The sequence below is a fragment of the Ochotona curzoniae genome, unplaced genomic scaffold, assembly GCF_017591425.1.
Source record: "Ochotona curzoniae isolate NIBS_2020 unplaced genomic scaffold, NIBS_Ocur_1.0 scaffold_4701, whole genome shotgun sequence".
Lineage (NCBI taxonomy): Eukaryota > Metazoa > Chordata > Mammalia > Lagomorpha > Ochotonidae > Ochotona > Ochotona curzoniae.
The window spans coordinates 50008942-50029941 of record NW_024467122.1 but is presented as its reverse complement, the minus strand read 5'-3'; the positions used below and the strand labels follow the sequence as shown (position 1 = coordinate 50029941).

The 21000-nt window shown below is 57.4% G+C and overlaps 2 protein-coding genes across 3 annotated transcripts in view; both read right to left on the bottom strand.

Annotated features, from left to right (window-relative positions):
- Positions 1 to 48: 48 nt before the first annotated feature.
- LOC121148750 (bifunctional peptidase and (3S)-lysyl hydroxylase JMJD7) lies at positions 49 to 7575 on the bottom strand. Its single transcript, XM_040969029.1, has 8 exons — positions 7495 to 7575; positions 3202 to 3355; positions 2870 to 3123; positions 2541 to 2597; positions 2039 to 2134; positions 1819 to 1895; positions 1449 to 1608; positions 49 to 1324 (listed from the first exon to the last, which is right to left on the bottom strand). Exons 1-8 carry the CDS (start codon positions 7556 to 7558, stop codon positions 1236 to 1238), a joined length of 951 nt encoding a protein of 316 aa, XP_040824963.1. The 5' UTR covers positions 7559 to 7575; the 3' UTR covers positions 49 to 1235.
- A 319-nt stretch (positions 7576 to 7894) lies between these two features.
- LOC121148854 (mitogen-activated protein kinase-binding protein 1) overlaps positions 7895 to 21000 on the bottom strand; it is a 50957-nt gene continuing 37851 nt past the window's right edge. The window contains exons 9-32 of one of the 2 annotated variants that reach the window (XM_040969193.1): positions 20951 to 20968; positions 20478 to 20638; positions 19644 to 19833; positions 19014 to 19160; positions 18613 to 18788; positions 17821 to 17912; positions 17460 to 17585; positions 17062 to 17132; positions 16779 to 16900; positions 16519 to 16594; positions 16315 to 16426; positions 16092 to 16155; positions 15722 to 15856; positions 15398 to 15534; positions 15147 to 15202; positions 13908 to 14144; positions 13280 to 13446; positions 12925 to 13070; positions 12627 to 12824; positions 12365 to 12449; positions 11811 to 12091; positions 11058 to 11657; positions 10620 to 10705; positions 7895 to 10052 (exon numbers count right to left, since the gene is read on the bottom strand). In XM_040969193.1, coding sequence (XP_040825127.1) covers positions 9825 to 10052; positions 10620 to 10705; positions 11058 to 11657; positions 11811 to 12091; positions 12365 to 12449; positions 12627 to 12824; positions 12925 to 13070; positions 13280 to 13446; positions 13908 to 14144; positions 15147 to 15202; positions 15398 to 15534; positions 15722 to 15856; positions 16092 to 16155; positions 16315 to 16426; positions 16519 to 16594; positions 16779 to 16900; positions 17062 to 17132; positions 17460 to 17585; positions 17821 to 17912; positions 18613 to 18788; positions 19014 to 19160; positions 19644 to 19833; positions 20478 to 20638; positions 20951 to 20968 — 3711 coding nt within the window. In that variant the 3' untranslated portion in view covers positions 7895 to 9824. Of the gene's footprint in view, positions 10053 to 10619; positions 10706 to 11057; positions 11658 to 11781; positions 12092 to 12364; positions 12450 to 12626; positions 12825 to 12924; positions 13071 to 13279; positions 13447 to 13907; positions 14145 to 15146; positions 15203 to 15397; positions 15535 to 15721; positions 15857 to 16091; positions 16156 to 16314; positions 16427 to 16518; positions 16595 to 16778; positions 16901 to 17061; positions 17133 to 17459; positions 17586 to 17820; positions 17913 to 18612; positions 18789 to 19013; positions 19161 to 19643; positions 19834 to 20477; positions 20639 to 20950; positions 20969 to 21000 lie in introns of both variants that reach the window. The other variant, XM_040969192.1, reaches the window with a different exon arrangement.

Here is a 21000-nt window from a genome sequence, read left to right as displayed (position 1 = left end):
CCCAGTTGGCATTGGGCTCCTCCCTGGTCCCTCCCACTGCCGCCTCCACCACACCCAAATCTTGCACCTGCCCCTGAACCAGCCACCTGTTAGGGAAGTGAGGCACTTGAAACCTACACTCAACCCACTGACATCCTAGTGGCTCCCTGCAAGACCTGCTTGGTCCAGTCAGGGGCACAGGCCTGCCCCGCCCAGCCCTGATTCAGAGCACGGGATCCAGGGATAGGAGGCCACAGAGCAGCCATGGACCAAAGAGCCTGGAGCTGGGCCTTTCGCAACTCCCCCAGTGCCAGTAGGACAGGAATGCCCGGTCTATGCCGAAAGGCTTGGCCAATCCAAGGGCACCACTCCAGTGCCATCACCACCTAGCAAGGATATGCCCCTGCCCATAAAACAGCCCTTTCAAGCAATATCTGTGCAGCTGCCACTCATGGTGCTGGGTGGCCTGTGATGAGGCTTACAAGTCAGCACACGAAGGTGAGGGTGGGGGTTGTTCGCCTCCAGGGGCTGGGTGGGCCAAGGCAGGAATCTGACTATGTCCCTGATTGAGCGACCAGCCTCTGTGCATAGGGAACATGCTTGTGGGAGAAACTGGGGGTAGAGTGGTCACTCAGGTCAGAGCCAACCAGCTGCCCAAGGAAAGTTGGAGCCAGGAGCGGCCTCCATGGTCCTGAGCCAGTGGGTATGGCCGGCAAAACTGTAAGACTGAGGCCTGGGCCAGCCTGCCCTGAGGAGGGTTTGGGCAGTGGGCCCCAGGACTGAATCTATTCCCCCAACTCTGGCCCCATTCCTGAGTAGGGTCACTCCACCGGAGCATCGGAATGTGTGAATCAGGGCAGCTTTTATTGAATACTTCCTTGGAGCCGCCACGCAGGGCTCCCAGATGCCACCTCAGTGCAACAGCCCTGGGGGCACAACCGTCATTAGCTGCATATACACCCTGGCGGGGCCTGGGAAGTCGATAGGTCCTGACTCATCCGGATCATCATGGCGCCTCCTTAGCTGTGTGCCGACTTCCTGGAGATCCTCGTCCAGCCTCCTGACCCTACCCCAAGTCCTCCAAGCCCAAGTTCAGCACAGTAGACCCTGGGCCTACAGCCGGCACAGCCCCGACCTCCAGGTCTTGACACTGATGCTGACCCTGCCCAAGAGGGGCTTGGCCTACCCACCCCTCACCCCCACATCATCCCTCCAGTCCCTCTAGTTGTTCTGGTGCAGTGTAGGACCACGTGCCCTCAGTTGAGGCCTGATGCCCTGGTGAGGCCATCGAGCAGCTGGAAGTAGCTGTACCTGATGTCATATTCCATGTCATACCAGAAATTCACTGTGGAGAGAGGGAGGGCATGCGAGAGCTACAGCATCCACCCGGCTCCCTTAACACTCCCCAGAGCCCTGGCAGGGCCTGTCCACCCCGTTCCCTGCCTCTCACCAGCCCAGGCCCTCCTCACCAGCAATACAGCCGTGGGACTGCTGGACATGGTGGAACCACAGAGCCGGCAGGTAAAGCATCTCGCCAGCCCGCACCGTGCAGCGAAGAGCCTGTGCCTGGCTGTAACTGGGGAACCGGGCCAGGTCTGGGGTCAAGGGGTCCAGTGGGATCCAGGGCACCTGAAGACACAGCTGACACATCAGGGAGCAGGCCCTCCAGCCTGCACCTTCAAAGGATGAACAGCAGGGATGCTGCTCAGCTTGGCCTCAGGCCCTGGATGCTGTCACGTGAACCACCACCTCCCCAAGCCTTCTTTGCTTCCTCCCAGAAGGGAAACCCCAATCCTTGCCCTTCTCTCCAGCACCAAGGCCCAGGAACAAGACACACACCTTCTCCATGGCCACTTCATCCACCACGTTGAAGGTGCCCTCTTCAGTTAGCTGGTAAGTAGCCGGCGTGTACAGCTCTGAGGCCCCAAGAGAGTGGGATGTGGGAGACCTTGGAGGGAGTGGAACGGCCCTTGCCCTCCCTAGTCAGCCCACCCTCTCAGGTAGAGGGGAAAGAGGATTAGGGGTTGTGGTACAGAAGGGACTGGGGCCCCATCCCTACCATAGGGGATGAAGGGCCGATCGCTGGGCGGATGCAGCAAGAAGTGCTTCTCCCCAGACAGCACGCAGTAGAGGTTTTCATAGTGGTCTTTGTGCACTGCTGGCCCAGGCAGGTCCTGAGGGTAGGGTCGAAGGGCAGACCAGCCTGCCCAGCCCTGCCCTGCACCCTGCCCCTGGCAGTTCCAGGGATGTCAGGGTACGTGGCCGCAATTCAGTGCTTGGCCCCAGGGGCCTACCAGATGCTTCTGGGCCTGGGGCTCATCTCTAGCAGGGGAGTGGAAGGCAACCACAAGCCCCTAATTCACCCTCTGCCCTCTCTGGCCTTCTAGATATAGTGCAGCCTGCTCCTTCTCACCAATGCCATGCGTACCTGACCCAACCTTGGCTGCACAGTGGCCCGAACCCCAAGAGAAGCCTCAGAAAAACTGCTGAGTGCCCTATTGGCCCAATCTTTGTGTCCTGTCTCCACCCCTGCCCTCTAACCCTCATCCCCAGGCACCTACAAGAGGTCACTGCAGCCGCCTCCCCCAGCCAGAAATTCACAGCATCAGGCATCTTTCCTGTGGGGCAGAGATTGGATGATGAGGGCCAGGCTGTGAACAGCCACAATGCAGATGCTGCAGCTCAGAGCTGGAGCAGAGAGCCAGAGGTGCAGCCTGTCCGTCCGGGGATGGGAGTGGAGCAGCTGCCCACTAAAGCATAGCGGTCACGCAAAGTCATGGCTGGCTGGGGGATCTAGATGCTGAATAAGCAGCCCCTGAGCCAGGGGCCAAGTGTATGGACCAAGGGCCACTGAGGGGAGAGGATATGCAAGTAGGCTGGCCCAACTCACCCAAGGCCTCGGAGGCCCAGGGCACGTGGGGCTCCAGGTCGGGCAGCAGCTGGGGCAGCTCGGTGGGTAGGTTAGAACACTGCTTCTGCACATAGAGGACTCCTGGGTGCCAGGCCCGGCCTTCCAGCACATCCAGCACCTGGCTGAGGGGCAGGCGACGCTCGGCTGGCATCACAAAGCGGTCCCCTCGGACAGCGTCCGCATAACCATCTGGGGTCACAGCCACGCTCACCTCTGTGGAACCCACTGTGGCCCTGGGGGTAGGAGGGGACACTCAGCTTCTGCCTAGATCCCGGGGGGGGCCCTCCTGCCCCTCCCCCAGGGGCACCCACCTCAGGTAGGGGAGGGACCATTTGTGCAGGGCTGGCCAGTGACACAGAGCGTTGCGGATGATGCAGGGTCTATTGGGACAGACCCAGTCACGGTAGAAGCAGAGTGGGGTTGGGGGTTCATCCAGGTAGGGCACAGCAGTGGGCACACTGAGCTCTGAGAGGAAAGGGCAACAGGGGTAGGGTGGGTGAGAACTGTGTCACCCTGCTTTTCTGCATCAGGGTACCCTCCCTGTGAGGGCCACAGTGTGTCACTGAGCCAGGCATCCGGTGACCCAGGGACCCAGGCCAACCAGGAATAGAATGAGGAAGGAGGAGAAAGCTAACAGAGCAAGCTGAGGCACATACATCGGGGCGGGTCCCTGGGAGGCCTGTCCCCGCCCTGAGAGGCCCGCCATCCTGCAAGCCACCAAATTGAGGTGCTCCAGAGCTAGGAGGGCCTCAGCCTGGGGTGGCATTATGGAGCACCTCAGGTGATCTGATCATCCCAGGAGGCCGAAAGCCTCCGTAGGGTACCAGCTCCAACACGAAGCCCCTGGAGAACGGAGGTTGGTTTTATAGACTGTAGGGCCATGCACATGGGGTGGCTACTCAGGTGTCTACAGTGGCCCACAGCTCCCTTAACAGTCTCCCTCCTCCTGTCACTCAGTGGCCCCAAGTCTTGCAGCTGCCACCTCTCCACCTCTCAGACCTACCCCCTCTTCTACCCTTTTCAGGCTACTTCCTGTGGGTCCTCACTCAAATGCCATGGGGTCCAGGGTTGGCATTTTCATTTACTCATCTTTAGTTTGAAAGGCAGAGAGACAGGTGGTGAGACAAAGATTTCCTGTCTCAAATGCCCACAGCAGGCAGAGTGGGCCAGGCCAGAGCCAGGAGCCTGCAATGCAGCCAGGTCTCCCACGTGCGTGGCAGGGAGCATCCCAGGATGTGCATTAGCAAGAAGCTGGACTAGAAATGGAAGGACAGGGACTTGAACCAGGCAATCTGGGAAAGGAAGTGGGGCGTCCCACAGGCAGACTTAAACACTGCACCAAACACCTGTGCTCCCAACACTCCAGCCCAGACCATGGCTATCCAAGCCATCCCTGCCCCCCCCCCCCCCCGCCGTTCTCTCCCTAGCACGCACCTATGTATGACGTGCTGCATGTCTCACTGAACCCTACATGGACAGATATGCTTGCCTTGCTCACCAACCTGACCCCAGGACAAGGGCAGCCAACACATAATAGGTGCTATAAAAATGTTTGCTGAGTGACTGAACCAAAGCCCAACAGCCCAGCCAAATGGCTGTTCTTCCCTCTCAAAACCAACCATTTCAAGATTCAGTCCCACCCTGGTGCGACGCGGACACAATCTGCCAGAGCACACACGCACACACACCGGTTGTCCACATTGGGCCTGAGCTACTGCTCTGGTTGGACTGCCCGGCGTCCGGCCCTTCCTGCCAGGTCTCGGCTGGACGCCCTTCTGCTGCTCACTCACTCTCCCAGAGGCGCCATTCACAAGCAGTGGAGGGCTCCACCTCGTTACCCTCAGCCTTGACCCATTTGGCAGTTACTGCTCCAAGGACCACCAAGGTGGCCTTCACTCCAGGGGGCTCTGTGTTTCACACCATGTGGCTGTCAAAAGGTCAACATCTTTAGACGAGAAACTGAGTGGGAAGGCTACTGGGCATGACCAGAATACCCAAACGAATGAACTGGTACTTGTGTGTGCTCCCTCCCCAACTGGAGGCAAGATGGGCCCCCGCAGCGGGCACAGGAGTCTGCGAGGAGGGACTGATGCATGCTTTCCTGCCTGCGCTGGGGGCAGGCACACACACTTCATCCTTGGAACCCAGAGGGGCACCTGTCCCCCTTCCCCTCACCCATCTGTCTTCTCACCTGCTTCAGTGTCACTCGCTAAAGGGATGAGTTTGCAGCTGCCTACCCCCCAACCCAGAAACGGGGTTCTTCCTCAATGGATCCTGAGCTCAGCATGGAATGGCTACTAAATACTGGCCAAATGAATCCTTACAAGGCTCCGCTGTGTGATTTGAAACAGCGAGGAAATGACCCTCACAGCTTTCTGGAGTGCGCCAACGACTACCTACCGCACCTGGTGTGACGGTCGCCCAGGTGGACGGGCTGTGGGACAGTCTCCATCACACACAGGGCAGCAGAGCCCCCACATCTAAAGTGAGGGGCCTGGGAACACATAGACACTGCTCAGAGGGCCAGGGCCAGAGTGGACTGCTTTCATATCACATGCCCTCCAGCTGCACGTCAGTATCTGTGTGGTAAGCCACTTCAGAATGGAAAAACGAAGCAGGGATGGACGGAGGGGGAAATCAAGGAAGGAGAGAGGGGAAAAAGGAACAGAACCCAGGCAGAAGAGGCAGGATAGCCTGGACAGTCAGCTACTGTTCTCCCCAAGCTTTGGACACACCCAGCTCAGAGCAGGCTGTTTCCTTCCCACAGAGAACAAGCCCAAGAGGCTCATCACCACCCCCATGTGTCTGACATTAAGAATAAAGCTTCAGGGGGCGGATACGGTGGCATAGTTGGCTCATCCTCCATCTAAGGCACTGGCATCCCATATGGGCGCTGGTTCCACTCCCAGCTGCTCCACCTCTCATCCAGCTCCCTGCTTGTGGCCTGGGAAAGCAGTCGAGGATGGCCCAAAACCTCAGAACCCTGCAACCGTGTGGGAGACCTGGAAGAAGCTCCTGGCTTCAGATCAGCTCAGCTCCAGTAGTTGTGGTCATTTGGGGAGCAAACCAACAGACGGAGGATCTTCCTGTCACTCCTTCTCTCTGTAAATCTGCCTTTCCAATAAAAATAAAATGCATCTTTTTTCAAAGATTTTTTTTTTTAATTCCAAAGTCAAATATATACAGAGAGGAGGATAGACAGAAATATCTTCCGTCCGATGATTCACTCCTCAAGTGAGCGCAATGGCCAGCTTTACACCGATCTGAAGCCAAGAGCCAAGAACTTCCTCCGGGTCTCCCACACGGGTGCAGGGTCCCAAGGCTTTGGGCCATCCTCGACCGCTTTCCCAGGCCACAAGCAGGGAGCTGGATGGGAAGTGGAGCTGCCGGGATTAGAACCAGCGCCCATATGGGATTCTGGTGCATTCAAGGAGAGGATTTTAGCCACTAGGCCATGGCGCCAGGTCCCCCAAAATAAAAATACATCTTAAAAAGAAAAAGAAAAGAAGGACTAAGGTTTCATGGGGCTGGTGCAGCGGCCAAGCGAGTAAAATATATCAGCTGCAGCCGCGGCTGTCCAGGTGCTCCAGTTCCCATTTAGCTTGCTGCTAATCATCTGGGAAAGCAGCAGAGGACAGCCCAACTCCTTGGGTCCCTGCAACTCTGTGGAGAACAAGTGGAAGCTCCTGGTTTGGCCTGGCCCAGTTCTGGCCATTATCACCATTTGGAGCGGCAAAAAGTGGAAGGATCTCTCTCTCTCCCCTCCAGAGTTTCAAAGAAATATCTTTTTTTTAAAAAAAAGAATTATTTATTTTTATTGGAAAGTCAGATTTACAGAGAAGGAGAGACAGAAAGATCTTCTATCCACTGGCTCATTCTCCAAGTGACAGCAATGGCCAGAACTGATCCGAAGCCAGGAGCCAGGAACTTCTTCCAGGCCTCCCATGCAGGTGCAGGGTTCCAAGGTTTTGGGCCGTCCTCCACCTGTTTCCCAGGCCACAAGCAGGGAGCTGGATGGGAAGTGGAGCTGCCAGGATTAGAACCGGCGCCCATACGGGATCCCGACGCATGCAAGGCGAGGACTTTAGTCAAGCTAGGCTATGGTGCTGAGCCCCAAATAATTTTTTTTAAAAAGAAACTATATTTATACATTTTCATATTCAGAGACCAGCGGTTAAGATTCCTACAACTCCTATGAGTCCCTAGGTTCGAGTCCAGCTAACCCGCACTCTGGGGAGCAGCAGGTGATGGTTCAAGTCCTTGTTCCTGCCACCCTCCATATCCGCGGCTTCGGCCTGGCCCAGCCCCGGCTGCTGTGCGCATTTGGAGGGAACCACAAGGGAAGATGTTTCCTCTTTCCCGGCCTTTCAAACGAAACCTTCTTTTTAAAAAAAACTAAACCACGAAACCTGCAACGCACGAGGGACAACTGACCGCCCCGGCGCCGACTGGGCGCAGCACACCAGCTCCGCCCCGGCCGCGGCGTGACTGGTCTCCCCGGGGAGCACGAGCGCCTGCGCGTCCGCACCGAGCCGGGCACCAGCCGGCCACGCGCCGAGTTCTGCAGCCCGGGAGGGACTCAGGCTCCGCTCTAACCCACTCACCACGGGCCGCGGCCGAGAATTCTCGTAACTCGCTCCGCACGGCGTCCAGGGCCGCCTCCGCCATGACGCCGCCGGCAGCCCGCCCTGCCCGCGGGCCTTACTGCTAGGCCCCGCCCGTCGCAGGCCACTCCCACAGGCTCCGCCCACGCCGGCGCACCCCCGGACTCCGCCCACCCAGCCGCAGGCCACCCCACAGACTCTGCCCTCCTCGGAGCTTCGCCTCAGACCACGCCCACCGCAGGCCACACCCCAGGTCCCGCCCACCCAGCGGCCCCGCCCCGCCCACCGCCCGAGCCGCCTCCCCTCCCCCACCCTCCGTCGCCCGGTGCCACGCCGGCCAGCATGCTGGACTTAACAAACGACCGTGTTTATTTGACAAGTTCATACATCAGTACAAACAGACACGTTAAAATCAGCCTCACCCCGCGCAGCCGGGGTCTGGACAAAGTATAAAAGTTATAAATAACGGGGCTTTCAAAACGGGGTCGGCGGCTGCCAGTGGCCTCAGACATGCAGAACCGGAGGGAGCGCCGGCCCGGCCACAGACCTGCGGCCGGCACGCGGGGCAGAGGGGAGGGAAAGGCGGCCACCTTCTCACGCACCTTAGCAGGAATGTAGTGTCCCCCTGGCGAAGGACAGGCTGGCTGAGGACGGCGGAGAACCTGGACCAGAGGGCCAGGCCCGGACCCTGCGGGAAGCAGAGGCCGGATGCGCAGATGCCGCATTTCCGGCCCAGGGTTTCACCGCCGTCCGGCGTGCAGGTGGAGGTGATGGAGGAGTGTGGGGCGGGCAGGTTGGGCTCTACCCAGGGCACGGGGCTGATGGAGCACAGCTGGAAACCCTTCAAAACCCAATTCCACCATCAATCCCTGCCAGCTGATCCAGCACGGTGGGGGAGCAAGCTTCGCCTGAAGCTGTGGTAAGGGTGCCCCAACTTACCTGGGGGTGGAGGGAGGCAGGAGGGCCCAGAGACACAGGTGCTTTGCCCAACTCCAATTACTGCCTGCTTGGTCCTACTGTTCCTACCTGCTGTGCTCCATCTCCTCCTCTTGCACCTAACAACTGCTTCTGTAGTTCTAGTCTACCCTCTCACGCCTGCCACTTACCTGTCCCTCCCACCGCCTGTTTAGTGTGTCTCTTGGCCACTGCATCTCCCTCCCACCAGCCTCCACATTCCGAGCACACGTGGGGGCGCCCAGCACTCCTTCAAGGAGGCTCTTCCTGCCTGCACCTTTTGTCCTATAGCCATCTCTTATCAGCAGGGCTGGGGACACCCGAAATCCAGAACTAATGTGTTCTGTAACTTCCTGTGTTCCGTGTGAGGCGTTTCCACAGGAACGGGGCTGGTGAGCCTGGGGTAGGAGTGAGAGGAAGCTGGGCACACTTCAGCCAGCCAGGTGCCTCAGACAACAAAGACCCAGCTCTGTGCATGTGTGACTGCATTGGTGGCCAAGGTCCTCAGAAGGTGGTCTGGTGCTCAGGAAACCAAGAGGGAAATTCCAACACAGGTTTGTGACAGCATCACTCAGGATGCAGGGGCAAGGCGGTGTTGGGGGGGCCCCAGCAGCCTGCCAGTGGGCCAGGGTCGGAGGTTAGGGAAGACCAAGGGACTGAGCGAAGGAGGCCAGGGCTTCAGGTTTGCCCAGCAGAGGGATTTACTGTCCTGCAGCAATGTCCCACAGCCGGCTCCCCAAGTTCTGGCCAGAAGAAAGGGGTTGGGGCACAGGGCTGGAGACAGGTCCTGTCCGAGGGAGAAAGGGAGTGGAATGTGGAGCCTCAGGTCCTGATGCCAACTCAAGTCTCCTGATGGCTGGGGTCACCCTGGAGGGCGAGGAGGTGGGGCAAACCTCCCCTGCTCCCGGGGAGTGCAGCTGGTGTGGGAGGGGAAGGGGAGAGAGAAGTGAAGGTATGCAGTTGGCCAAAGGGTACTGCACACCCTCTCCCCTCTACCCCACGGAGTACCCTGTGTCTGCTGATCCCTGAAGTAGTTTCAAATGGCTTCTAAGAAGAGAGGGTGGCCCTTCCCAGTGTGCCCAGATGGGGCAAGCTGCCCTCCCAGCCCTCACAGCACCAAGGTGACGAAGACCCAAGATCAACCCCTGCCATGTGCCCCTGGGTGGGCTGTGGAGGCAGGAGCTCCTTGGAAGTGAGGCAACAGTCAGGGAAATAAATTAATAAATACGGCACCGCACCATGAACGGCTGGGAGAGCCGCCTCGCCTCCAGGCACTGCCTCGTGCCACCAACTCAGACATCCCCACGTCTGTTGAGTGGAGGAGGGGCCACAGTCCAGAGCAGGGGCAGCATTCACAGGGGACAGACTTCTGGAACTCAGAGCTTGCGTTCCATGCGCCGCTCCACGGCTCGGAGCAATAGCTCTGAGTACTGCTCCAGCAGGGCCTGCGTTTGTTCAGCCCCGACGGCCCCGGGGCTCCCACTGGGGCTAGGCAGCGTGGCACCAGCCAGGGCCTCTAGTTCCTGCCGCACAGAGGAGAAGGCGTCTCGGAGGAGCTGGGCGATGCGGCTCTGCTCTGCCGAGGGCGTCCTGCAACCAGCCACCTGCAACAAGAGGACCCAGGGAGTGCAGTAGGGGAGAGGGCAGGGGCTCTCCAGAGTCATCCCTGCCCCAGAACGGCCTGGCACAAGTTGCATGCTCTAAGGCCAGCAGGTAGGACTGGGGGGCATGGGATTCAGATAGACCCCACAGGGAGGGCCCTGGAGAACCCCATCAGATTACAAAACAGTCTACATCTCATCAGCAACTCCTCTGTCAAAGCCTGGGCCCTGGACTGTCCTCTATATCAGGAATGGCCAAATCATTTTGGATATGAATAGAAGATACTGCTGATCATCAGTCCAGAACAAACTGGGACTGTCCTGAGCAAACCAGAGCAGAGAGTCTCTCTGTCCCTTCCTCCTGCACAAGGAAGTCACTAGCTTTTAGCCAGCAATGATCCACAAGGTCCTGGTTCAAGAGGCCTGGCTCGAACTCTGATGTTCTCTTCCTGGGATGTTCTTAAGGACTCCATACTCATGGTGGAAGAACAGCCTTATCAGTACCACTCTGGACATGAGTAACCTAGCACACTCTGTGTTCCCACTGGTTGGTTGGTGCCCAACACTCACCAAGTGGTAGAGCCGCACAGCCTGGCGCACACTGCCACGGAGCTCTGCCACAAGCTGCTCACACTGCTGCAGGCTCAGCACGGGGTCTGAGAGAGACGGCTGGAGCTCAGAGAGGCCCAGCAAGTTGCCCTGGCCCCCAGACCCTCCCGCTTGCCTCCTTCTGGTACCCTCCCCGACACCACGGAAACAACAGGGTCCAGAGGCAAGGGCCTGCCCTGGGCACAGAAGGCACGGGAGGGTGAAGTGGAACACAAGGAGGTCATGAAGGCTGGCAGGAATGCCTCACCATCAGAGTGTGACTTATGGACCCAGACAGGAGCAGACAGGATGACAAATACCACAGGCCGGACACACAGAAATAGGATGGAGCCAGAGAGTGGCCGACAGTGACGGAGAGAGAGGATGAGGTGAGCATGAGGACCGGGGAGCTGTGCACACCTGAGTCCTGGCTTAGGGCTGCCCCTGGCCTGGTGTATTCCATGGGGCTGGGAGTCTCTTCGGGGGTTGGGGATTGCGAGTTCTCGGGGCCTCGAAGGAGGATGCTGGCTGGCAGTTGCTGGGCGCGGGGGCTGTTGGGCCCAGAATGAGCCTGGTACTCTGTCCTGGGCTTGGGAGTAGCACTCTCCCCCAAACAGGCCCGCCTCTCAGATGCACTGTGAGCTTTCCCTACAACGGCTGAAGAACCAAGTGGCTCTGTCTCACCACGGACCCGGCCCTTGGTTACAGGAGAAAATGCAGCCAGGGTAGGGCGGTCCGGCAGCGGTTTGGGGATGTCCAGGACCAGGTGAGCCCGGCTGGGCAGGGCCAGTTTGCTGAGTGGTGCAGCTCGGCTCGGGGCAGGGGCTTGAGGTTCGGCCACCAGGCCCAAGTTCTCCCCGACAGAGACACTGCGGGCTATCTTGGCTGTGGAACTGGTGGTAGGGTTCTGGTAGGAGCAGGGCCGAGATGGACGGCCATCAGCCTGGGGCAGGGAGCCCAGTCCATTTTGGGTCTCGATCTCCCGTGACAGCAATGGACCTGATGAAGAAGGGGCCTCATCTGTGGATTAGACAGAGACACGGAGATCTCTGAGTGAGGGAGGCATCCCAGGTGTGAAGCTCCAGCCCTGGTAGTTGCTCTTCCCCAGCATGTGTCCACTAAGCAACCCTGTTAGCCCCCACACCCTGGAGCTGGGCCCACCCTGCTCCTCACCCTGTGGCACCAGACTGTGCACAGACTGGGCTTTCTGGAGGCCAGGTAAGGAGCCAGCTGCAGCTGCTCTCTTGGGGGCCCGGCTGCTGTCAAGGTTATGACGGCGTCGTGGCAGCAGCACAGGCACGGCCTGCTCAGGGCGAGGGTTGCCAGGGGAGGGCTCCACATCTGGAGGTGCTCCAGGGGGATTGGCCCCACTGCCTCTCAGCTGCTTGCTTGATGCCTGTGGCACCTGGACTGGTCTTGACGTCAGTGCTGGGTTTGAGGAGGAGGATAGTTCCCTACAGGGAAGAAATGTGCAAGAAGACCCAGAGAAGGCTCCATGTTTCTCCCTGCCAAGATGGTGAGCAGCTCTCAGCACCACAGAGGCACTGGGAGAAAACAGACACAAAACAGAATTGGGGCAAGCCAATTTCCCAAGACTAGCAGTACAAAACACCCTTGGGTGTGGAATGAGGGACCCCTGGGGGCGTTAGTAGTGGGTGCTTGCTGCTCCAGCAGGAGCACCGTGAGGCCAGGAGAGCTGGCGCTGCCGTGGGGCGAGGGCTCTATACCTGAGTGGAGGACTCTGCACCTGCGACAGGAATCGAGAAGAGATGCTCCGAGACTCTGTCCTCTCTGGCACCCGAACTGGGGCCCCTGCCAGGGTGGTGGATGTCATGGATGAAGGCAGGAGCCAAGCCTTCAGCCTGCATTCTGCCTCCCCTGCAAGGCCACTCCAAGGCTTTGCCTGCCCTGCCCCCTCCCTCTCAGCTAGGCAAGGAGGGAGAAAGGTAGGCAGGCTGTGGGAACCCGAGGCTGGCCCTCTGACCACACCTGGAGCAGCCCCATTTGCCAGAGTTTCAAAGTGTTGTTTCAGAAACTGCTCCTGGTCCGGTGTATGGGGGCTGCCTTCCTGCAACCCGTACAGGCCCGTGCCGCCCTCCTCTTCCTCCTCCTCTTCATCACCCTCAGCTGGCTCTTCAAGGTCTGAGGAGATGCCATCCACACTCAGGGGCTCCGTGCTCTCGGAGTCTGGATGTGGGGGAACGGGGAGAGGCATCATGCCACACCTGTCTGTTGCCAGGGCCTCCACTGCTGCACCCTTGCCCCCAGCCCAGGACTGTAGCCTCACCTTCATTGGGGTGCTCGGGGCTGGAGAGGCGGCTGCCGCTGTAATCCATTGAACAGGCGCTGTCGGGACTGTGCTTCTCTGAGCCCCTGCTGCCCAAGTACACTCTTCCCAGGGTTCCTCGGGCTGGAGCTTGCACCTGGAACTCACTGCCAGGAGAGGGAAGAAAAGGCAGTGAGCAGGCCTGAGCCTCAGCACCGTGAGCAGCATCAGAGGGCCAGGGACAAGACAGGGATGAGGTGGCGGCCGGGCTCAGAACTTCCTGGAGGTCAGACCTCCCCCAAGTTAAAAAACATTGCGAGAGAAGGGAAGACTGGGGTTGCAGGCCGCTGAGCTCGGGCCAAGGCAGAACCCTTGCCTGGTATCCATGGTGGGGCCATCACTCGGCTCTGGGTAGACAACACCATCTTCAATGGGTGCAGGTTCCAGATCTTGGGCAAAGACCCCTTCCTCTTGTGACAACAATCGGATAATGTGGGGGCAGGAACAGGGTTGGGAAACCTGTGACCGAGCGGTCTTTTCACTCTGGAACACACAAAGGGGCATCACTGGGGTTGCTGATAGGAGAAAAGGGCCGTGGAGAACAAACAAATGTGGGAAAGGATTCAGTGTGTGCCAATTCTGGGGAAGCTAAAAGTCCAGCTCTGAAGACAGAAAGATGCCAAGAAGCCAGGCTGGGTCCCAACTGACTCTATGTGTTTCTGCATGAACTATATTAACACTCTGGGCTGCCAAACACCAGTCACCACCTGGTATCAAGTGTGCTCTAAGGAACCAAGTCCAGGGCAATGGCCATCTTTCCTTCTCTAGTTCAACCCCTTCACTGTCCACCTTAATCCTGCCACCCAGCCTAGCCAGTCTCACTCTGACCCTGTACCCGAGGGGCAGAGCAGCCAGACCCAGCATGGTGCTGAGGCCTTAGCTGTTGCTGTAAGGCTAGCGAGGGTTCCTTGGAGAGCTCTGCAGCTAAGAGAAGGCCGGCTCACCTGGCTGGCATGTGAGGTCTCACAGTCTCTTCGATCATTCTTCCCAGGACCAGAAAGGCTTGTGGCCAGCGAGTCCTGGCTGGGGGTCCGAGGGCTTGGGGCCAGTGTCTCCAGCTGCCGCAAGTCCAACATGGAGTGGACACTCAGCTCCACACCTGGCTGAGCCCAGCGCCCCCTTCTCCTGGGTCCTGGGTTGGCTGCAGGAGCTGGATCCAGGAATTCCACTGGCTCCTGTACCTGGTAAGGGGGTGAGGAGGCAGAGGAGACAAATAATCCTTTACCATGTGCCAGGCATGTCACCTGTATTGTAACTCACTTCATACTCATAGCTGCCTGCTGAAGTGACTACTATTACTATCCCATTTTATAGATGAGAAATGAGCTGTCCAAGACCCCCAGGGCATGAAGCGCTCACAAACTATGCTGGCTTCAGGGTTCATGCACTTAGCTGCACCCCACATTCTCTCATGTAGGAACCCCTAAGTTCTACCTCCATCTGGTGCCATGGATACCTGAGAGCTAGGCATCTCTAAAAGTCCCATTCTTTTGCATGAGTGAGAGCCATGATGGGATACAGGCCAAGCTGACTTGGACCACATCACCTGCCAGTTCACATGAAGGCCAAGGCTGGGGCTGGGAGTTGGCAAAGCTGGGCTAGGCTGCAGTACCTGCTGGTGAATTCCAAGACTGAAGGCAGGCCATCTCAAACTGAGCCAGAAAGACAACACACCACAGCTCTGCCATGACACTGGGGCTGACAATGGAAGGGGCTGGCACAGGTAGGGGCTGCACAGCCTTAGGGCTTGCTCTGGCCACACCCAACTATCAGTCTTCTAATAGCTCTTCCCCTCTGTTCCAAAAGTTCTGAGCTAATCTCCTAAGTTCTGGGCCTTAACATGACAATTTTTCCAGATTTCTGCTCTTGGCACCCTTGGTTTTCTATAGGTTGTGCCCTGATGGCATTTCCTCCCAGGCCCCAAGCGCTGAGCCAGTGGAGCACTTCCCCTGGTGAGGACTGATCTCACACAGCCCCACAGGGAGGAGACACTGGGGCTTCCCTCGGCCCTGCCACCCCAAGAGCAGCCAGCTACTGACCTTCCCCACAAGGTCTTCCTCACATACAGGATTGAAGCACATGGGCAGGCCCCAAACCCAAATGCCTCCCCAGGCCAGATAGCTCCGCTTTCACCTGCCTTCACTTCCTGTAACCTCAAAGGACATTCATCAATGCCAACTCACCCGACTCATCTCCCAATGAGACAGGCTTCGGGGCAGGGCTGCGCTGGGGCTTGCAGCTAAGACAGAAACAGGCAGTCAGAGAGAGCACCTCCTGCCCACCCATCCCACACTGGCCTATACCACACATGTCCCCACACAGTGGCACCCCAGACCCCTCAGCTCATATCACTCACTCCCAAGTCCCGGAAGGTGTTCATCTAGCCATTTTGCCAACAGGTGCCTGTCTGGTCCCATGGCAGACTACCACAGACCTGGCTCCTTCTTGGTCATCTTTGAAAGTGTGGGCAGAGCTGGGAGTTCTTCTTCCTCATTACCCTCATCCTCTCCCTCCTTGTCGCTGTCTGATGAGAGAGCTGGTCCAGTTGAAAGCATTGATGGGGCCTCACACCTGAGACCAAAACAAGGCAGGTCATTGGACAAGAGGCTTCACCTGGGTCTCTGTGTTAGAAGCAAGGTCTTGGGAGAGTCACAGTGACAAAAGAGCAGGTCCAGAGTGTTGGGGCGGGGGAAGAGCAATGGGATCCCAGCCAGTCATCTGATTACGCCCAACACGTGTCCACAGTATCTGTCCTCACCGCTTAGATCCAGAAGCCCTCTGGGGAGAAGAGGGGCCCGGCTGCTTGCCCCCTCGCTGGCGCTGGCGTAGCTCGGCCAGACGCTGCCTCATGCTGATGGTCATTTCAGAGCTCAGGCGCCAGACAAATATGCAGCTAGGGGAGCACAGGGCTGGGTGAGAAGGGGCAGGGGAGGACCCTGCAGGTGGCAACCCTGTAGCTCCATTCCCCTTCTCTGTGAGCTGAAAAAGGGGGCCACAGGTCTCCTCCTCCTCCTCCCAGGCCAGGCCCACCCAAGAAATACCCTTGCTTAGTCCCACTTCCCAGAGACATCAGTGAGATGGAGAGAGGGGAGGAGGCAAGATGTGCCGCTGGCACAGAGAGAGCTCACCTATCCCCTGACACGGAGATGAGGTGTTTGCAGTCATTACTAAACTTCATGCCCGTGACAATCTCTGTGAAGAACAAAGACTGTGGTCTGTGAGCCGCCCGGAGTGCCCAGTGACTTCCTTTCTGTCCCAGCAATGGAGATGGGGGCTGGAGGGTGGGGCAGGCAGTGCTGCTGAGGCCTGAGAAGCTCAGGGAAGAGAGGAAGGTTCCAGGGCTATACTCACCTGAGTGGCCAAACATAGTGGCTACACACTCGCCTGAAGAGAAGTCAAAAATGGAAAGGTTCTTGTCAGAACAGCTGGTGGCAATGTAGATCCCCGAGGGGTCTGTCTGCACCTGCGGAGTGGGCCACACAGCTGAAGAACACAGGAGGTACCAGTCCCTCTCCACCCAGTGCCCCCAGTGCCTACCCTACCAGGCCCCCTTACCTTAATAAGGGTGCCATCCTCACCCTGGGACCCTTTAAACAATTTCTTTTGCTTCCCACTGCTGATGTTAAAGATCCTGCAAAGAAACACACTGCCATTCACCGAGGATGCCACATACCGGCAACCACAGCCAGCACCTTCTCTCTGTGCTCCAACACTGAAGGGGCCAAAGGGCCTACCATCTCTTAGGGGAGGCAAGGGAGTAAAAGGCCTGGACAAAAAGACACGAGGGCAGGAAGGCCTGAGAAGGGGAGTCCCACCGAATGTTTCGATCCTGGCAGCCAATGGCCGTGTACTTCCAGCTGGGCTCCACATCCATGTCATAGAGGGTCGTCTTCCGCACCACGTGGTGCGTCCGTGTAAACTGCACACCATCTCCAGACTGCAGGGAGCAGCATATAGGCAGGCTCACACCCAGACACCCCAGCAGGCCCACCGAGCTCTGCTTTCACTTCCTTTCACCACTCAGAACCCCAGACAGGGGACTGGCAGAGACCCCTCCACCCCGTTCCTGCCCCTTGCTGGGAAGCCCAGGACACGCACCTTCTGTGCAGTGCGGAAGTAGATGCTCTTGTCTGCTCCACAGCTGATCATGCGGACTTGCCCATCGCTGGCTGAGGAGGAGGTGACACCACTGTCACTGTCACCACATGGGGGCAGCCTTTTCCCTGCCTCCCCACCCTAAGTCCCCCCAGTTGTGCTCTTGAGCACAGCAGATACAACCAATCCAATCAAAATGCTTCTCTCTAGCCCTGGGTTTTTGTTTTTCTCCCAGACTGGCTGGCTCAGGGTCCCTAGCCTGAGTCTACACCTGTCTTCCCACCCAAACCCAGACCTTTCAGCTGCTGTTCAATACTCCCCTACAGATGACGGAGCTCTCTCTCAGAGGGAGGACAAGTGGCAGTAGCGGTGGGACGTGTCTCATCTGCCCAACCCCCCACCTGCAAACTTGACAGCGGTGATGGAGGAGGAGTGCTCGTCCAAAGTCTGCTGTAGGCTGTACTCCCGCCCAGCGTCCAGCACGTGGATCAGCCGGTCCCGGCTCGCCGACGCCAGCAGCTTCAGACCTGAGGTTGAAAGAGCAATTCTGTCAGCCCCGAGTGGGTCCTTAGCTGAACCCACCTGCAGGTTCCAAGGGAACAGAGCCTCATGTCCCTGAGTTACATGAACCACAGAGCAGAGATGGCACTGTCCTCCACTAAACCTACAAAGGCACCGACAAACCAGGACGGAGGTAGGTGGCCCTGGTGGGACTGGAGGAACGCTGTGCCATGCCAGCCCAGGCACGGGGCACCCCCTCACCTGTGTCGGGCTTAGAATACTCGAGGCACAGAATCTCTGAGTCATGGGCCTCCACCTTCAGCATCTCACTCAAGGACTGAAGCTCATGCACCCTGCAAAGAGGAGGTGAGAGGGGGTCACCACCAGGCCACAGCAGGAGGGGTTCACCCCTTCCTCTGTTAGTTGTACTTGAACTTTACAGATCACAGAAAAAATGCAGATGAGTATGATTTCTATACTCCCCTTCCCAAGCTTTGCCTAATGTTAACACCTTTCATAGCATATCAGGGCCAGGAAATGTACACCAGTACAAGATGATTCCTCAAGGACCTTGTGATTCACAGGTCACCCATTTTCTTTCCTTCAGGATCCAGGATCCTACCCAGGGTCCAAACTGCATTTAGTTGCTATTTCTTCTTAGTCTCCTACCATCTGTAGCAGTTCTTCTGCTTTGCCTTCCCCCTCATGACCTAGACAGTTCTGAAGACCAGCTACTCTGGGTTGCAGGCACCTCAATGCAAGTTTGCTGGTGCTTTCTCATGACTGTGTTGACTTGATACATATTTGGAAAGGACACCACAGAAACAATATTACAAACTTCATAGAATGGTTTCATAGTGCTGATACAAGAGTGTGAACCTTGGTCACTTGGTCAAACTACTTCCTGCTGGGGTTCTTCACAGCAAAGTGAAGGTAAAAATATGTTGTTCCTGGCCTTTGTGAGAAAATTTCCATAAAACTCGGTACCTGAGGCCCTGACCAGCCCAACCTGCACCTGGGAGGCAGGTACACCCACTTTGGGCCTGGAATTACCTGAGGGTACCCATCCGGTCCCCTGAAGCCAGATGCTGTCCATTGGGGCTGATGCACACAGAGCGGATGCCCACTCGGGGATCCATCAGGGACCCATCGGCTTTGTCTCCTCCAGGCAGCTCAGTGTCCAGCAGGGCCTGCGTGTTCCCGTCCACGTAGATGATCTTAATGAGGTCCTAGTGGGACAGGTCAGAAGAGGTGGATAAGACAGACTCCACACAGCATAGCTGCAGGGGGAGGCAAATGCTGGGCACAATATGCAGCGTTTGGCTCATAACACCCAGCTGAACAAGAACTGGGAGATCAAGTTTAGGGATCTGGGGCCTGCAACTGAGAGACAAAAGCTATGAGGGGCCGAGGGTAGCAAGTACAGAGTGGGGTTCCACAGCATCGGTGCTCACGTTGCTGAGGATGTTTCGGTGCAGGGTGGAGCCGTGCACACCGGAGCTCTCCATGTTCCACAAGCGGATGGTGTTGTCAGAGGAACAGGTAATAAAGGAACTAGGGGGCAGGCAGGCCTGGTTACTGTCCTTCACCTCAGGGTAGACCTGCAGGGGCACAGAGTACACGGTTAGACGGCCACGTGGGGCGGAGTGAAGAAGGGAACTAAAGAGAATTCTGGCCAAGACCCAGCCTGGTGCCAGTCACAATGGTCGTGCCATGAGTATCTAAGGGAAAGTACACTGACCTAGCACCGATTATGGACCAGGCATTCTGCCATGCATCCCACGGTCTTCATTTTACTTTATTCTTAGAACAGTTAGGTAGATCAGATACATCATTTCACAGTTGAAGAAACTGGGACTCAGCCAGCTTTAATGACTTTAGCGAGATCACCAATCCCAGACAAGGCTTAACTAATGTCAGAGATGAGGAAGCATTAACATTCCAGCTCAACCCGCAGGCCCCAAAACAGAGACACTGATGGTGAAAAGGGAGGTGGCATCTGGTAAAATGCGCTTTCTGCCCTGTAACAGTGATATCTGTGGAGCCGCTCAGTCTCACCCAGCCAGCCAGCCCAGTTCACATACCTCCACACTCCAGACGCAGGAGGAATGGTACAAGGCTGAGTACACCTTGCCCACTTTCTTGGGGTCCTTTACATCCCAAACATAAATGCTGTGGTCGTTGTACACACAGGACAGCCATTGATTGGTTGGATCAAAGGTCAAGGCGATGGTGTCTGGATACCTGGCATTGGCCACACCAGAGAAGAGGCGACTGTGGGGGAAAGGACAGAACAAACCAGTGAGACTCAAGAGAACGAGAAGAGAAACCAAGCCAGAGAAAGGCAGACAGAGTGTTGGAGCCCTGGCCAGAGCTGCAGCTTTGGACACAGCTGCCTGAGGAAGGAGACCAGCGTCCCAGGAGCCGGGTGCTGGCTGAGCACAGGCCGTGGGGCCAAGTGTTCTCATGATGAGTAAGAACACTCATGAATACCAGCGGCACACAAGGTGATTCTGTAGCTAGGATGGGGCAAAACAAGACTGTTCTCAAGACAACTGCATGAAGATAAACACAACCTCACCCTACAAACCACAGAAAGGGCCAACAACGCCCCTCCCTGCCCAACATGACTGATGGGGAAATATGTCCACTTCCTGACAGCATCCGAGCAGAACACAACTTTGGGCCCTTTGAACCATTCCTAAACATCACCTACTGTAAGTCCAAATCCTGCAAGCCCCTTCTGACACACGCTTCTCGAGACACTCCCACTTCCTCCATCCTGTATGGTCTCGCTGGTTATACAAGGTACTGCAAGACCTACCTTTGCCTGCAGAGGTGTTCCTGGACAAAGTGCTGCCAAGAAGCTGGGCATCAAGGGAGGCTCTGAATCGAGACAGGGGGCCCACAGAGCTCACCTGGCCTCAGTGACGCTGGCAATGTCTGTGCCCAGGGCATGCGGTCGGGGCAGGGTGCTGAGGAAGTGTAGGTTGGAAGGGTTGAAGAGCCGTATGGTGCCATCGGCGCAGCCACAGAAGATGTAGTCTTGGCTCACAGAGATGCAGTGGGCCACCGTGGTCTACAGGCAGAGGGGATCAGCTTAGTAGCAGCCACCTGCCCACTCTGCCTCCATCAACAGTCACTGACCAGGAGGACAGTGGGGCCAAGGTGGGGCGAGGGGAAAGCAGCCCCGCTGCTCTGTTCTGAGCCCCCTGCTATCATCTGCTGCCCTCCCTCCAGCAGCAGGTGGCCAGTGGACTCCAGTGCTGTGCAGCTGGGGGATGGGAACTGGGGACCCTTCCCAGGCACTGGTCAAGAGGACAAAAGAAGAAAAGCCCACAAAGAGAAAGCAGAAGCATGAGCAAGAGAGGAAGACGCAGGCAGCACTTACTGTGAAGCTGTCTGTGTTCTGAGCTCAAGAGGAAAGCAGGGGAAAGAGAG

Coding starts and splice junctions, on each gene's coding strand:
- LOC121148750 (XM_040969029.1), bottom strand. CDS start 7,558: ATGGCGGAGGCGGCCCTGGACGCCGTGCGGAGCGAGTTACGAGAATTC. Junction 3,356..7,494: donor ATTCTCGGCCGCGGCCCGTG/GTGAGTGGGTTA, acceptor CTTTCCTCTCAG/AGCTCAGTGTGCCCACTGCT. Junction 2,135..2,540: donor GGCGGCTGCAGTGACCTCTT/GTAGGTGCCTGG, acceptor CTGGGCCAGCAG/TGCACAAAGACCACTATGAA.